We start from the raw sequence: 18,245 nt of genomic DNA, 5'->3' as shown, positions 1-18,245 counted from the left end.
TGCTTGCTGACGGAACACACCACAACCCTTGCTTCGCTTGCCAAGCGGTTGATATGGAACAGCTGTCTTGGCAAGCGATAACAAACTGCTTGTTAACGGAGCACACCACAACCCGTGCTTCGCTTGCCAAGCAGTTGATATGGAACAGCTGTCTTGGCAAGCGATGACAAACTGCTTGTTAACGGAACACACCACAACCCTTGCTTTTTCTTGCCAAGTGGTTGATATGAAACAGCTGTCTTGGCAAGCGATAACAAACTGCTTGCTAACGGAACACACCACAACCCTTGCTTTGCTTGCCAAGCGGTTGACATGGAACAGCTATCTTGGCAAGCGATAACAAACTGCTTGCTGACGGAACACACCACAACCCTTGCTTTTGCTTGCCAAGTGGTTGATATGGAAAAGCTGTCTTGGCAAGCGATAACAAACTGCTTGCTAACGGAACACACCACAACCCGTGCTTCGCTTGCCAAGTGGTTGATATGAAACAGCTGTCTTGGCAAACGATAACAAACTGCTTGCTGACGGAACACACCACAACCCGTGCTTCGCTTGCCAAGCGGTTGACATGGAACAGCTGTCTTGGCAAGCGATAACAAACTGCTTGCTGACGGAACACACCACAACCCGTGCTTCGCTTGCCAAGTGGTTGATATGAAACAGCTGTCTTGGCAAGCGATAACAAACTGCTTGCTGACGGAACACACCACAACCCGTGCTTCGCTTGCCAAGCGGTTGACATGGAACAGCTGTCTTGGCAAGCGATAACAAACTGCTTGCTGACGGAACACACCACAACCCTTGCTTTTGCTTGCCAAGCGGTTGATATGGAACAGCTGTCTTGGCAAACGATAACAAACCGCTTGCTAAGGGAACACACCACAACCCGTGCTTCGCTTGCCAAGCGGTTGATATGGAACAGCTGTCTTGGCAAGCAATAACAAATTGCTTGCTAACGGAACACACCACAACCCTTGCTTCGCTTGCCAAGCGGTTGATATGGAACAGCTGTCTTGGCAAGCGATAACAAACTGCTTGCTAACGGAACACACCACAACCTGTGCTTCGCTTGCGAAGCGGTTGATATGGAACAGCTGTCTTGGCAAGCGATAACAAACTGCTTGCTAACGGAACACACCACAACCCGTGCTTCGCTTGCCAAGTGGTTGATATGGAACAGCTGTCTTGGCAAGCGATAACAAACTGCTTGCTAACGGAACACACCACAACCCGTGCTTTGCTTGCCAAGCGGTTGATATGGAACAGCTGTCTTGGCAAGCGATAACAAACTGCTTGCTAATGGGACACACTACAATCCTTGCTTTTGCTTGCCAAGTGGTTGATACGGAATGGCTGGCTTCGCAAGCGATAGCAAGCTGCCTCCTAACGGAACGCACCCCAACCCTTGATCACTTGCTCTGCTTGCCAAGCGGATGATACGGAACAGCTGTCTTGGCAAGCGATAACAAACTGCTTGTTAACGGAACGCGTCCGAGCCCTTGATCCCTTCCCCTGCTTTGCAAGCGGTTGATACGGAACGGCTGGCTTGGCAAGCGATAGGAAGCCGCTTGCTATGTCCCTCCGCACCAGGCATCTGATAGATTTCTACATCGAGTGGGAGAAAATAAGAAGCACAACACTCAAACTGTGCGTTTAATAAAGGGCAAATGGAACATGAATTATACAAATGTGCACTCAGGAAAATAAATTACAAAGCGCAAACAGTTTGGCTTCAGCACAGCATAAGTGGCGGTTCACAGTTAAAGACTTTTCCCCCTCCAAACACACCCACAGCGGTAAAACGACGAACAAGGTTCCTCAACACACAACTTATATAATGATGAGACAAGCACTCATGTTACAAGAGTGCACGTGTTTCTCACTCCTCACAGTTCGTCGATGAGCACCTTACTCAAGCTTCATTCCCTGGGAATCTTGATCCACTTCTTCTCCTCCTTTTCTGCTATCGGGTCTTTCAGGATCTGGAGTCACCGATTCATTCGGCGGTGTTGTACTCGGACCACCGGACGTGACCACATGTTGAAGATGTTTCTCATGGTAGGACAGGACCTCGCTGAGTACAGCCTGGAAGCTGTTCAGGACTGCACATATCGCCGGCGTGCCGAAGCCATGAGTGATGAGGCTGCCGGGGGTTTCACAATGTGGGGAGAAACGTACAGGTCACATTGAATCCTTTACATGCAACAAGAAGAAAAAGACATAAAATGTCATAGCCCCTGTGGTTTTAGTAAATTTACTGTACGGATGTAAAGGTCACATGTCGGCCATCTTTGGTCGAATTACAAAACCAAATCTTATGCATATGTATACTCTCATGTATTGTCTCTGTGCCAAATTTGAACAAAATCAGACCATGCATGTTCAAGAAATGTTTGGGGACATGTTTAAGTAACAAAATGGCCTCCAGTCGGCCATCTTAGATCTGATCTTGAAAGAAAATGACGTAATGAATAATGACGAAAGTCATTATCTGTGTGCAAAGTTTGAATAAGATCGGTAAATGCATGTCCTAGAAATAGTTGAGAAAGTGGTCAATATTGAGTTTTTTTACAACTAAAATGGCCGCCAGTCGGTCAACTTTGATCACATCGCGAAACAAAGTGATGCTCATATGTATACAGTACTCATTATTGTCCATTTGGGCCAAGTATGAACAAAATAGGTCCAGACAGCTCCAAGATATGGTTGCGGACGCACAGATGCACAGATGGATGGATGGACGAGACCCAATTCATAAGCACCCACTTCGGTGTCGGCCATCTTGAATATAAGCCTAGGTCCACAAGAATGTGCAGGTGGACTCAGTCCAAGAAAAGCTAATAACAATAGTTACATTGGAATACAGGTAAATGTGAAGGTTAAAGTCTATCTGCGTTTACGGACAAGCTAAAATGTAAAGTTAACCGCAGTAGGAAGTAAGGTGCAACTGACGTAAGAGTCCAGGGTTATGTTTACGATGTGCAGATGAGGGTTATATTCCATGTGCAGATGAGGGTTATATTCCATGTGCAGATGAGGGTTATATTCCATGTGCAGATGAGGGTTATATTCCATGTGCAGATGAGGGTTATATTCCATGTGCAGATGAGGGTTATATTCCATGTGCAGATGAGGGTTATATTCCATGTGCAGATGAGGGTTATATTCCATGTGCAGATGAGGGTTATATTCCATGTGCAGATGAGGGTTATATTCCATGTGCAGATGAGGGTTATATTCCATGTGCAGATGAGGGTTATATTCCATGTGCAGATGAGGGTTATATTCCATGTGCAGATGAGGGTTATATTCCATGTGCAGATGAGGGTTATATTTCAATGTGCAGATGAGGGTTATATTCCATGTGCAGATGAGGGTTATATTCCATGTGCAGATGAGGGTTATATTTCATGTGCAGATGAGGGTTATATTCCATGTGCAGATGAGGATTATGTTTACGATGTGCAGATGAGGGTTATGTTTACGATGTGCAGATGAGGGTTACATTCCATGTTCAGATGAGGGTTATATTTGATGTGCAGATGAGGGTTATATTTGATGTGCAGATGAGGAGTTACATTCCATGTTCAGATGAGGGTTATATTTCATGTGCAGATGAGGGTTATATTTGATGTGCAGATGAGGGTTGTATTCCATGTGCAGATGAGGGTTATATTCCACGTGCAGATGAGGGTTATATTTGATGTGCAGATGAGGGTTATATTAGATGTGCAGGTAAGGATTATATTCCATGTGCAGGTGAGGGTTATATTCGATGTGCAGATGAGGATTATATTCAATGTGTGGATGATAGTGATATTCAATGTGCAGATGAGGGTTATATTAGATGTGCAGATGAGGATTATATTCCATGTGCAGATGAGGGTTACATTCCATGTGCAGATGAGGGTTATATTAGATGTGCAGGTAAGGATTATATTCAATGTGCAATTAGACTTATATCGAATGTGCAGATGAGGGTTATATCCAATATGCAGATGAGGATTATATTTGATGTGCAGATGAGGGTTATATTCCATGTGCAGATGAGGATTATATTTGATGTGCAGAAGAGGCTTATATTTGATGTGCAGATGAGGGTTATATTTGATGTGCAGATGAGGGTTATATTTGATGTGCAGATGAGGTTTATATTTGATGTGCAGATGAGGATTATATTTGATGTGCAGATGAGGTTTATTTTTGATGTGCAGAGGAGGCTTATATTTGATGTGCAGATGAGGGTTATATTTGATGTGCAGATGAGGGTTATATTTGATGTGCAGATGAGGGTTATATTTGATGTGCAGATGAGGGTTATATTTGATGTGCAGATGAGGGTTATATTTGATGTGCAGATGAGGGTTATATTTGATGTGCAGATGAGGGTTATATTTGATGTGCAGATGAGGATTATATTTGATGTGCAGATGAGGATTATATTTGATGTTCAGATGAGGATTATATTTGATGTGCAGAAGAGGGTTATATTTGATGTGCAGATGAGGGTTATATTTGATGTGCAGAAGAGGATTATATTTGATGTGCAGATGAGGGTTATATTTGATGTGCAGAAGAGGCTTATATTTGATGTGCAGATGAGGATTAGATTTGATGTGCAGATGAGGGTTATATTTGATGTGCAGATGAGGGTTATATTTTATGTGCAGATGAGGGTTATATTTGATGTGCAGATGAGGGTTATATTTGATGTGCAGATAAGGATTATATTCGATTAGCAGGTGAGGCTTATTTACAATGTGCAATTAGACTTATATCCAATGTGCAGACAAGGCTTATTTCCAAGTTGCAGATGAGGCTTATATTCAATGTGCAGATGAGGATGATATTAAATGTGCAGACGAGGCTTATTTCCAAGTTGCAGATGAGGGTGATATTCAATGTGCAGATGCGGATGATATTAAATGTGCAGATGAAGGTTATATTCACTATGCAGATTAAGGTTATATTCGATGTGCAGATAAGGGTTGTATTCAATGTGTAGATGATAGTGATATTCAAGGTGCAGATGAGGGTGATATTAAATGTGCAGTTGAAGGTGATATTCAATGTGCAGATGAAGGTTATATTCAATGTGCAGATGAGGATTATATTCAAAGTGCAGTTGAGGATGATATTCAATGTGCAGCTGAAGGTTATATTCAATGTGCAGATGAAGGTTATATTCAAAGTGCAGATGAGGATGATATTCAATGTGTAGATGAGGGTGATATTCAATGTGTAGATGAGGGTGATATTCAATGTGCAGCTGAAGGTTATATTCAATGTGCAGATGAAGGTTATATTCAAAGTGCAGATGCGGGTGATATTCAATGTGTAGATGAGGGTGATATTCAATGTGTAGATGAGGGTGATATTCAATGTGCATATAAGGCTTATATTCAAGGTGCAGATGAGGGTGATATTAAATGTGCAGTTGAAGGTGATATTCAATGTGCAGATGAAGGTTATATTCAATGTGCAGATGAGGGTTATATTCAAAGTGCAGATGAGGATGATATTCAATGTGCAGATGCGGGTGATATTCAATGTGTAGATGAGGGTGATATTCAATGTGTAGATGAGGTTGATATTCAATGTGCATTTGAGGCTTATATTCAAGGTGCAGATGAGGGTGATATTAAATGTGCAGATGAGGGTTATATTCAATGTGCAGATGAGGGTTATATTCAATGTGCAGATGAGGGTTATATTCAATGTCAATGAGGGTTATCTCAATGTGTAGATTAGAGTTGTTTTTTAGTGCAGCCATTCCTTTAACACCGTGAGGTACAAATGACTGACGAGGCCGTTTTAGAAAGACAACCCTCATCAGGGGAAAATAAAAACAAAAAACGTTTGTTACGTGCATTGACCAGTTGTCATGTGATTTTCTTTAATAGCCAAATCAAGACTCATGAAGGAGTAAGACATCCAGAGTGGGATCACTCTCTGATATCTGAGTCATTAGGAGCAGGCAGACATGGGGCAAAGAAAAATGAATTTAATGTATGGATTTGAACAGTTCGGGTTCCCATCTGACCCCTGACTCTTGATGCAGCGAACCTAGGCCCAAATATCATATGCCATTTGTGTTTGTCCATTGTCTACTCATGTCCTTGCAATTCATGTAAAGTACAGTGATGTCTACTGATCTCTTTGTCCTGCATGCGGTATATGTACAAACTCCTTCCTGAGCCTTAGATGATAAAAAATGAATATTAACATTAAAAATCATGAGTAGGCAGTGGACATGAAATGAGACTTTATTTAAATCATCTCATGCACTGGAGTATAATAAAATTGAATTACCTACAGGTGAACCCACCTGAAATGGTTCAGCTGACGATGCGCCTCGGATTCGAGGAGAGGTGTTGGTCGTGAACTGCCCAGTTGAGAGCGGTCCTGCCCAAGGAGATCCTGGAACTCTTTGCAGATCTGCCTGACAGGATGAAACATGGATAAGGAGTTTGAAACTGGGGATGAGACAGGCCCAGCATAGAACAGGCAAGTGCGATCCTCAACATGGGGAAGCATTGGGAAGATGAGGGACCACATACTGCACAGAGGAGGATGTTGGCGAAGGTTAGGGCTTGTGGTATAGCCGGTACAATAACTAACTGGATTATAGTGATAGGAAGAAAAGAGTGGCTGGGCGGGAGGGTGTAAGTAGTGGGGTACATCAGCGATCAGTACGAGGACCATTATTATTCACAATTTACATCAACTATTTGGATTGTGGGGTTAAGTGTTGGGTTTCTAAATTTTCACCTGACACAAAGCTTGGAGGTAAGGTATATATATCAGAGAGGAAAGAAGTGGGGGAGTGGGGAGGTGATCAGTAAGGTAGTGGTAGCAGAAACCAGGGGAGATTCAGGGATGGCGCACCCGGCACGTGGCTTCCCTGAAACCCCTCCCCTCCCTTCAAAAGTGATTGATTATTTTATTTATTTATTTATTAATTTTATATTTTATTTATTTATTATTTATATATATATATCTTTTTTTTTTCTTTTTTTTTCTTCTATTTTTCATATTTTAAAATATTTTTCTTATTTAAAATGTAATTTTTAATTTTTTTAATTTAGTTTTTAATTTAAATTTAATTTTTAATTTAATAAATTTTAATTTTTAATTTAATATTTTAATATTCAATTTTTTTTGTTTTTATTTTTATTGTTTTTTTTGATTATATTGAAGAAGAAGACGACGATTGATGTGTACATAACCGAAGATGTGGCCTCGGAATGTGGGAAACTGTCTCGTGCAGTGAATTTTTCTAACAATTTCCACTGTAAAGACTAAATATATAATAAGGTAGGTAAGCCGACCTAATATCGCATCACGTTTCAAAAAATTTAACGTAAAATCAGCAACAATTACATTTAACATTATGCTTTAAGTGTTTATTTATGTTTACATTTTTGACGTATACTAATATTTTGATTGTGCCAAATCAGGGTCTGTTCGGAATTACTTGTTGAAAAAGATGGATAGCAATAAGGTATTTTCGGTGTAGTTTCTGTTATTGTAATTTTAATTTCCCTATTGCGGTCATCCTGGTGTTCCACATGGAAGGCAAGATATCAGTATGTGTGTGTCATTTGCAGCCCAAGTGCACCTTGATCCATGACATAGGACTGTTTCAGCACACCTCTGACTTTCTCCTATTGGCTACTGGTGATTCCATCCTTTGTTCCTTGCAAAAGCAATTGTATATCTGTTGTAAAATGCACGCAGTTGTGTTTCCATTAATTTGAATCGAATGTATTTCTTCCTCCAGATGGCCCCCTGAATAGATATGGAAAGTCACTCATTGCATTTCATGCAATGTCCTGGTTCATCAGTACCTACCCTAGTACAAGTAATATTTGTGATGTAATCTATAGGTTTTACTGTATTGTACTGTACTACAATAAGTGCAATATGAAGTACACATGAAATATATCTTTTTAAAAAGTATTTAAATCGACTGTTATTTTATGTAGGTTTTAACCTTACTTTGTGGCGAGAAGCATCTTGCGTTGACCTTGAAGGTCTCTGTTCTCGCTACGCTGCTTTGCCAGGAACTCGCCCACTGCCTTGGCAGGAAACTCCGTCTCACAAGTGTAGCCAAAGTCTCGTGCAAGATGTAGAGCTTCTCCTGTGTGGTCACGTGATGTTATGTTATTGACATAACACCTTGGTTATGAAACTATGCACCTGCTGGTCTATAGCGATTTAGCACTGATGTTAAACGCTCAAATTTTACAAGAATTTTACTTTCTGAAAATTCTCGAGGTTCTGAAACATTTTGTTTGTACTGTGTCTCAACATTATTCTTCACATCATCTTCACCACACAGGCCTTTAAAAACCAGCAAAAACATTTTTTGAGTGTGTTATAACATGTACGTTATGTGTGCGCATTTCCCTGCCACGACATGTTACAGAACATGTTATAAAACATGTCCGAGTGTTAGAATCTTTTGGTTGTTGCTCTCTGTGTGATTATCCTGATGAAACCCCAAATGGATTATGGAATGTAAGGTTGATGAATCGGGGAAAGTTAGCTGTAATAAAGAGAGAGATGGAGAGGACAAGAACTGAAAAATTTGGGATAAGTGAACTGAAATGGACTGGTTTGGGGCAGTTTCAATCCGATGATTCAATGCGTTCTTTTCTGGTCATGAAACCTGTAAAAGAAATGGAGGGGCAGTGATTTTAAATGTGAAGATGGCAGTCAGTACTGGGAGATAACAAAGTGAAAGATAGCTTAATATCAGTGTGGTTGAAAGGACATCCAGTGAACATTCACCATCATTCAGATATATGCTCCAACTTCCACAGCAGATGAAGAAAATGGGGTGTTTTCTGGAAATTTGCAGGAACTGGTAGAACCGGTGCCGAACGGAGATGTTTTCATTATTAGGATAGACTGTAATGCAAAAATTGGAGTAGCAGGAGTGCCAGGGATTGCAGAAGAGCACAGACTTAGTGTCCGACATGAGCCGGGGGAGCGAATGCTGGAGTCGTGTGTGGATAATGAGCTCGTAATGCAAACACTTGGTTCAAATAACCAAAGCGTGGACTGTACACATGGACGTCACTTGACAGGTAATATCAATATCAGATTGACTACATTCTAGTCAAGAGAAGATGGAAAAGTGCTGTGCAATCTGCCAACACACTGCAAGGCACAGACTGTGGGACAGATCATGAACTTGTTGCAAAACTACGAGGTAAATTCAGAAGGGTGAAAAAAAATAATCAAATACTCCAAGCAGATATGACCTTGAAAATGTATCTAAACAATATGTAGTAAAGGTTGAAAACTGTTTTGCAGAGCTGGACTTGATGACTGAATCCCAGATGAATTGTGGCAAGAGGTCGAAGACATTTTAAAATAAGAAGCCAAAAACAACATCTCAAAGGCAAGCAAAAATAAGAAGGCTGTCAGAAGAGGCCATAAATATCACATCCAGAAGAAGAGAGATGAAAACCAAAGCCACATCAACAGAGGACATTAAGCAGGTAAAGGCTGACTTCCAGCGACAACCAAGGAAAGACAAAGTGAAACATTTCAAAGAGGCATGCAAAGAGATAGAAAGTGACAACAGAGTGAGGGAGGGGGGGAGATATTTTCAAAAAGTCTTGGTCTAGGATTGGGGACCTGAAGAGTATAACAGGATAAGATCTGATGGAATAAACACAGCTGAAAAAGATGGACGGACTATATTGAAACTCCATACAAATTAAATAGCAATAAGACGAAAACCTTCAAAGGAAGATAATATGAGCAAAACCTAATTGTGATAGAAGGTAAAGAACGTAGAACCCTCGAAGAGCTGGCAAATTGGAAAGCACCAGGTGTCGATGAAATTCCAATGAAACTCTAAGGCGTAGTTTGGGTGGAGGAAATCAAATTTTTATGACCTATCTGTACACAGAAGTGAAGCAGAATTGTAAGGCCCAAAAGGTGAAAGCAGTCCATCTACATGAGAAAGGGGAATTCAAGAGAGTGTTCAAATAACCAAACATTGCCTTGATGTCGCATGCCAGCAAGATATTACTAAAGACCATTCAACACAGAATAGAAGACCTATTAAACGAAAAATTCCCGTTGAGCAGGCAGATTTCAGAAGAGGAAGAGGTACTAAAGATGAAACCGAGTTGTTCTGAGGTGGATCAAATCTGAGGTGGATCACAGAAAAAGGAAAGGACAAGAATGAAGTCGATGGAGCACCAATTCCACCCCCCCCCCCCCCCCCCAAATAAAACTCACCGGAAGTGCAGGCAGGAAGCACCCCATGCATTGCGCCAACATGGCGATAAAACATTGCTCAGCAGGCTGAGGCCATGCCCACCTCGCGACGGATTGGTCGAGGAGGTTTGATGGGGAGATCACACCAATGAAAGGCCAGAGTAAGGAAGGACTTGTGATTGGCCAGGGGCAGAGCAAGAAGCGACCCGCTTATTGGTAGGAGGAAGCGACGGACTGATTAGCCACCGACCGATGGCATGAGGAGGAGAGCACGAAATGCTCGGCCAATGGTGAAGGACTGACGTGGGAAGAAAATTCTAGAGGCCGAGAGGTGACGGACTGATTGGAAGGGAGGACCGATGACGTGACACCACGGGCGATAAAAAAACTGGCTGGCTGGCCGGCATTTTGCCCTCTCGTTTTTGGATCTCTTCGCGCCCGGACCACGTTGTTCTCATTGACCCTGGACTCTTGCTGGTTGGACGACGATGGACGGTGGAGAGACGGTGGAGCACTGAAGATTCTCCTCCCCTTGCGTTCACATGCGAGCGACGAGCATACAAGCGAGGCTTGCTTGTGCAGCGTATGCTGGCCTAGCAGCGCGGAACGAGAGGTTAGCGCCAACGACCGGGCAGCCTTCTTCCCACCAAGCACGGAGCCGTGTCTGGATGGCGAGTTTGGGGCCGACACTATTCCTGACAAGGTTCAAGCCGATTGAGCTGAGTGCATGATAACCCACACTATTTATTTTATCCAGTTATCCTCCCCATTTGTCTGTGTTTAAGTCTGGTGTGGGAGCACTCCATTTTAGGACATTTATTTACTGTCGCGTTCTTGTTCTCGGGTTCCGTTAAATAAACCTGTTATTTTTGTACATTGTAAATCCGGTTTTCGTTTGAATTACTTTTGCAGGGTTGAAGACTGCTCGGAGATCGCGTCAGGTAAAAGCTTCCAGCTTCTTCTTCTTCTTCTTTCTTCCCCCCCGCGTTTGTATGGTGAGTCCGCATTTGATCGTCACCTCAGAGTTAAAGCTCGCTTTGGCTATCCGTGATTTCCCCGGTATTAACAAAGGGGGAGTCACGCGAAAATATTGATCTTTGACCCTGCCCGAGAACCAAGGGTGGGGCCAACAATGATACTGTTCTTGAAACTTCATGTCATGTGGTGATTTTAACTCCGAGGTTTGGTGAATTTCTGCGCAACCGATTAGGAGGAGATAGCGTGATGGACGGACCTACGTACGGATGGACGGACACAGAAAGACCGATGGAGCCGATTACAATTTCCCCCCAGGTTTTTTTTAAGTGAGGGGACAGATATCAGAGGATTGTGTAGCCCTGTTTTATAGATTACTAGCAAGGGTACCCCCGGCATTGCCCGGTGCTGTCCTACTCCAGTTGACATTTTGAATATTTTTTGTTGGGGGCCCAATACACTTCCCTATAGCCACTAAGGAATGGGGTCGGGGATAATTTAATATTACCTTTCACGGTAGCTACAAAAGCTTCGTCACTATAGAGCGTTTTTTTAAAATCCCCCCAAAAATCAAACATTTTTTTTTCAAAAATTTTAAAAATATTTTTGCATAAACCCCTCTCCAGCACTCACTGGTGAACTTCTGAAAGTTTGATGTCATTTGACCATCCCTGAGAAAAATGGCGACACAGTCTCACAGACGGACAAACTCTATTGTAGTATACATAGCAAAGCTTTCTGTTGTGTTGATAATGAATTCACTATGCTGAGAGAAATGAGGATGTCAAAGCTTCTGATATGTCTGATAAGAAACCTCTCGGCACTAACCAAGAAGCCACAGTAAGAACAGAGAATGGAGAGACAATAGTTTGGAAGTGGAAAAAGGGTTAAACAGGGATTCATTCTCTCCCTTTGTAAGTTTAATCTGTACAGTGACTTCATCATGAGGAAATCAAACTTGGATGACAGAGGCTGGAGTCAGGATTGGAGGAAGATGTATCAACAATACATTAGAAACGCTGATGATAAAACAAACTTTCATACTTTGGACACATCATGCGTGCAGAAAATGAAAGTCTGGAGAAATCAACCATGCTGGGTATGGTTGAGAGACGAAGAAGAAGAAGTGGCAGGCTGTGGATGTGCTGAATGGATGGGGTAAAGGTTGCAATCATCTGTTTCTGCCAGAGCTTCGGTAAATCGTGCAGGATTAAGATGTTTGGAAAGCTCTGATAAATAACGTCACAAGAAGTCATGTCGGACACGACTTGATGGAACGAGATAACTATAGATCCCTATAATCTCCGGCAGAGTCCCCGGACAACATGAGCATCTCACATCTGTAACCTGTGTACGTTCACACCTTTCCACAGCCACACCAAATTATGAGTGTATTCTGATCACACTACTTCGTTTGTCAAAGTTTCTAATGATGACTTGCACATCATCAAGTGATATTATTTATCCTTTCTTACAGCCTGATATGACATGCGCTTGCCATTTGCTTTTTCTTAAACAGTACATGATTTCACATATATATATATATATATATATATATATATATATATATATATATATATATATATATATATATATATATATGTCATAAGCGATGGGTAAAGGCATGTGTGAAAGAAAGGAGGAAGATGGTTGAGAGGGACGTGAGAAGAAAGGAGGGGGGATATGTGAAAGCAGTCGGACAGGCTCAGCAAGGTGCTTGGATGTGATGGGAAGGTGTGCGGGTGAGGCCATTGAAGTGGCAAGCGATTTGGAGGATGGAGCCAATATTGTTGAGTTTCCTGTTGTGGGCAACGTATGATGTGCTTCCATCACCAGAAACTTGAGATTGTGGGGGTTGTTGCAGGAGGAGAGATGTTCTTTGTGTGGAGGTTTGGGAACGGTGCAGCATGCACTGAGTGCATGCTCAGCAGCATTGGCAGCAGGAAGATACAAGTGGCGGCATGGTCAGGTACTGGCGGTCGTAGTGCAGATGGTGCAACAAGATGTGTTGAGATCGAGAGAGAGATGTGTGGAGAAGGAGACCGATGGGGGAGAGGTGTTGTTTGTCAAAGAGGACCAAGTGGTAAGAGGTGGAAAGAGGAGGAGGTGGAAAGCAAGAGGGCTGTCAGATGCTTGTGATTGGCAGGTGGTGGCAGACCTAAAGCCACAATTGGTATTCCCAGAGGAAATCTGTGTGACAAGGTTGCGGCCTGACATTGTCATCTGGTCAGGTGCAACAAGACAGGTCATCTTAGGGGAATTGTCTGTACCTTGGGAAGAGAACATGGAAGTGGTGCACGAGAGGTAGAGAGGAAAGTACAGTGAGCTGGAGGCATAGTGTCAGGAGAAGGGTTGGCGAGTTTCTTGTCAGCCATTTGAGGTGGGGTGTAGAGGATATATTGGCAAGTCCTTTTCTGCATGTCTTGCTCGGCTTGGAGTGTGTGGGACAGAAAGAACGAGTATGTGTGACAGAGTGGCCCAGGTTGCCTTGAAAGGCTCACTTTGGATATGGAGGAAGTTTATGGAAGCATGTCGAACGTTGTCGGTTGAGGTTGTGGGGGGTGGTTCTTTTCAGGCTAAAGGGGTAGTGACTAAGTGTGGAAGAGAAATGGAGATGTGTGTGTGTGTGTGTGTGTGTGTGTGTGTGTGTGTGTGTGTGTGTGTGTGTGTGTGTGTGTGTGTGTGTGTGTGTGTGTGTGTGTGTGTGTGTGTGTGTGTGTGTGTGTGTGTGTGTTGCAGGAGTGTGTGTGTGTGTTTTGCAGGAGTGGGTGTGGTTTTGCATGAATGTGTTTTTGTTTGAGTGGTGCATGTTGTAAGGGTAGGTGGTCAGTTGGTTTATTTTTTGGTGTGTGAGTGAGTGGATGAGGGGCTGTGGATTCTGGGAGTGGAGGCGGTTTTGTTGTTGTAGTCTGTGTTCTCACTGGCTGGGGGTGGGGGTACATACGCATCCAGGTGTAGCTGCTGCGTTTGGAGGTGTATGTGCCCAAGCTGGCCCACCTTAACTGACCGTATCAAGGTTGAAGGGCCGAAACGGGATGATGCTGAGGACCCGGTCAGTGAGGCACACTTGTGACCAGGTGTGTTTTGAAAAAAAATATATATATATATATATATATACAGGGGGCTGGAAAAGTAGGTATACAGTAAGGATTATACCAGTATTACCAGTATTATAATAGTTGTGCTAGGATTCATTTAATACTAGAATTCATTTAATTCATTAAAATCATTATTACCATTTTTAATATTTTTATTTTCGTAATTTTTTCTATAATACATCTATTATTTGCAGGTGAAGTGGAAATTTAACGATGGCTGGTAATTCAACGGACGAGGAGCGCAAATGGATTTTGAAACAGTACTGGAAGACAGAGAATAGTGAACGTGTGCGAGAGCAGTGGCGAGAAACATTTGCATCGCCTCCACCAATGAGGCTCACGATTTACCGGATACGTGACAAATTTGAGAGGACGGGGTCTATCCACAACTCACCGAAGAGTGGTCGACCAGTCACCGTGACAACGCCAGAGAATGCAATGCAAGTCGCGCTGGCATTTACCCAGAGCCCTCAGAAATCGAAAAACAGGGCGTCATCTGAATTGGGTATTGAACGCAGATCGTTGGGTCGTTTGATGCACCGTGCAGGACTGAAAATGTACGTGCCACGATTGATACATGGTTTATTAGAGGATGACTCGGATCAGCGTTTATAATTTTGCAAAGCCATCCTGAACGAGGAACGAGAGGGTGACAGCATTCTGCGCAAAATCGTGTGGTCCGATGAAGCAAACTTTAAGCTATCAGGTGCCGTTAATTGGCACAATTGTGTGTACTAACGCAACTGAAAACCCTAAAGTCACGATTGAGCAATAGCTCAATCAACCTGGGGTGACAGTGTGGGCTGGCCTGTCCTGCAAAGGTGTCGTTGGACCTATCATTCTGCACAGGACTGTCGATCAACACGTGTATCTGAACATGCTGACGGATACAATCATACCACAGGTACGCGAACAACAGCAGCAGGACGACTTCTACTTTCAGCAGGATGGGGCGCCACCGCACTTCACACTCACTGTGCGTGCGCTACTTGACAAAGAATTTCCCAACAGGTGGATTGGACGTCGGGGAGCCGTTGACAGGCCACCACGTTCGCCGGATCTCACCCCTATGGACTTCTTTTTCTGGGGATGTGTAAAAGACAGGGTTTTCGCACGCAAGCCACGTTCTGTTGATGCCATGATTCAGTTCATACGGGAGGCCTGCAGGAAATTGATGCTGATAAAGACCTTTGTGCCAGAGTGTGCATGGGTGTCCACACTCGACTAGTGGAGTGTGTGCCGGGGGCAAACAGTTTGAACATTTGAGGGATTAATATGTTTATTATTGATATGTTTATTATTGATATGTTATTATTGATATGCTTGTATAATCAATAAAATACGTTTTGTGCGCACGTTTTGTTTTTCATTACTGTATACCTACTTTTGCAGCCCCCCCTGTGTATATTTATATATATACTAGCTGAGGTACCCGGCTTCGCCCGGGTTTGAATAACAATAAGGCAAATATATGATGAAAAGAACATGTATATTTTAGAGCAATATCACAGTACATTTCCTACATGACGTTTTGCAATTGTCAATTTCTCAAAACCTCTTGTGTACAACATTTCTGGTTTTCTTACTTGGTGCCAAGACATAAAGATTGCTTGGTTTTCCAACCCTCGAGCAGCCCACGTACAGCTGGCCATGGGAAGTACCCGGCATTGACGGACGGGGGAAGGGAGGAGAGGGGGAAGGGGAGGGGAGGGGAACGGGGGGGGGCGGGGAGGAGAGGGTGGGGAGGGGAGAAGAGGGGGAGAGGGGAGAAGAGGGGGGAGGGGAGAAGAGGGGGGGAGGGGGAGGGGGAGGAGGAGAGAAGAGAAGAGGGGGGGGGCTGGGGAGGGGGAGGGATGGGAGGGGGAGGGGGAGGGGGATGGGCAAGGGGGAGGGGAGGGGCAAGGGGGAGGGGAGGGGGAGGGGGAGGGGGAGGGGCAAGGGGAGGGAGGGGGGTGGGGGAGGGGAGAAGGGGAGGGGGTAGGGTGGAGGGGAGGGGGTAGGGTGGAGGGGAGGGGGGTGGGGGAGGGGAGAAGGGGAGGGGGTAGGGTGGACGGGGAGGGGAGGGGAGGGGGAGGGGGAGGGGAGGGGGGAGGGGTAGGGGGGGAGGGGAGGGGGGAGGGGGGAAAGGAGGTGCATGGGGGAAGGGAGGTGGAGGGGGGGAGAGAGGGGGAGGGGAGGGGGAGTGGAGGGGGAGGGGGAAGGGAGAAAGGGGGAGTGGAGGGGGAGGGGGGAGGGAGAAAGGGGGAGGGGAGGGGAAGTGGGGAGGGGAGGGGGGATGGAGAAAGGGGTGAGGTGCGGGGGGAGGGGGAGGGGGAGGGGGAGGAGAGGGGAACGGGGGGGCGGGGAGGAGAGGGGGGAGGGGAGAAGAGGGGGAGAGGGGAGAAGAGGGGGGGAGGGAGAGGAGGGGGTGGGGGGGAGGAGGAGAGGAGAGAAGAGGGGGGGTGGGGAGAGGGAGGGATGGGAGGGGGGAGGGGCAAGGGTGAGGGGATAAGGGGAGGGGGTAGGGTGGAGGGGGAGGGGGGAGGGGAGGGGGTAGGGGTGAAAGGGAGGGGCATGGGGGAGGAGGGGATGGGAGGGGGAGTGGAGGGGGAGGGGGAGGGAGAAAGGGGGGAGGGGAGGGGGAGTGGGAGGGGGAGTGGGGATGGAGAAAGGGGGGAGGGGAAGGGGGTTAGGGGAGGGGGAGGGATGAGGGGAGGGGGAGGGTGAGGGGTGGGGGAGGAGGAGGGGGAGGGGAAAGGGGGAGGGGAGGGGGGAGGGGAGAAGAGGGGGGAGGGGAGAAGAGGGGGGAGGGGAGGGGGAGGGGGAGGGGGAGGGGGAGGGAGAAAGGGGGGAGGGGATGGGGGAGGGGAGGGGTAGGGGGAGGGGGAGGGGGGAGGGGGAGGGAGAAAGGGGGGAGGGGATGGGGGAGGGGAGGGGTAGGGGGAGGGGAAGGGGTGGGGGGAGGGGGGAGGGGAGGGGGGATGGGAGGGGGGAGGGGGAGGGGAAGGGGTGGGGGGGAGGGGGGAGGGGAGGGGGATGGGAGGGGGGAGGGGGAGGGGGAGGGGAGGGGAGGGGGGAGGGGGGGGAGGGGAGAAGAGGGGGAGGGGAGGGGGAGGGGGAGGGGGAAGGGAGAAGAGAGGGGATGGGAGGGGGAAGGGGAGGAGGAGAGGAGAGAAGAGGGGGATGGGGAGGGGGAGGGGGAGGGGTAGGTAGGAGGGGGGGAGGGGGAGGGGGAGGGGAGGGGAGGGGGAGGGGAGGGGGTAGGGAGGAAAGGGAGTGTCATGGGGGAGGGGAGGGGAGGGGGGAGTGGAGGGGGAGGGGGGAGGGGAGGGGGAGGGGGAAGGGGGAGGGAGAAGGAGGGGGAGGGGAGAGGGAGGGGGAGGGGAAGGGAGGGAGGGGGGAGGGGGGAGGGGTGGTGGGAGGGGAGGGGGGAGTGGAGGAGGAGGGGGAGGGGGAGGGGGAGGGAGAAAGGGTTAGGGGGAGGGGGAGGGGAGGGGAGGGGGAGGGGGAGGGGGAGGGGAGGGGAGGGAAGGGGGGAGTGGAGGGGGAGGGAGAAAGGGGGAGGGGGGAGGGAGAAAGGGGGGAGTGGGAGGGGGAGGGGAGGGGAGGGGAGGGGGAGGGGGAGTGGGAGGGGAGGGGGGGAGGGGAGAAGGAGAGGGGGGAGGGGGAGGGGGGAGGTGGGGGGGGAGGGGGGAGGGGGAGGAGGGGGGGGGGGAGGGGGGAGGGGGGAGGTGGGAGGTGGGAGGTGGAGGGGGAGTCAAGTCGGAAGTCATTGTCGTCAATTGAATGTCGCATTTATTTTTTATTCCCTGTCAAATGGCATTGGTCCTGCATTCCGAACCCGGAAGTCGGAAGTCATTGTCGGCAAAGTTGAAAATTAACGTTACGAAATACGCTGATGGCGTCATAATTTTAAAACCCGAAGGTTTTTTAAACATTTAAGGTGTG

General features: G+C 46.3%; 2 protein-coding genes across 2 annotated transcripts in view; both read right to left on the bottom strand.

Moving 5' to 3' along the window:
* The window catches only part of LOC144888663 (uncharacterized), an 864,061-nt gene that overhangs the window by 719,502 nt on the left and 126,314 nt on the right, over positions 1-18,245 (bottom strand). The window lies entirely within an intron of this gene.
* Positions 1-18,245, bottom strand: part of LOC137438856 (transcription factor AP-2-delta-like) — a 76,088-nt gene that overhangs the window by 10,630 nt on the left and 47,213 nt on the right. The window contains exons 6-8 of the mRNA XM_078767703.1: positions 8,005-8,146; positions 6,332-6,445; positions 1,996-2,146 (exon numbers count right to left, since the gene is read on the bottom strand). Coding sequence (XP_078623829.1) covers positions 1,996-2,146; positions 6,332-6,445; positions 8,005-8,146 — 407 coding nt within the window. The remainder of the gene's footprint in view (positions 1-1,995; positions 2,147-6,331; positions 6,446-8,004; positions 8,147-18,245) is intronic.

Source organism: Myxine glutinosa, chromosome 13, assembly GCF_964187855.1.
Source record: "Myxine glutinosa chromosome 13, kmMyxGlut1.1, whole genome shotgun sequence".
Classification (NCBI taxonomy): domain Eukaryota; kingdom Metazoa; phylum Chordata; class Myxini; order Myxiniformes; family Myxinidae; genus Myxine; species Myxine glutinosa.
This window is presented reverse-complemented; position numbering and strand designations above follow the sequence as displayed.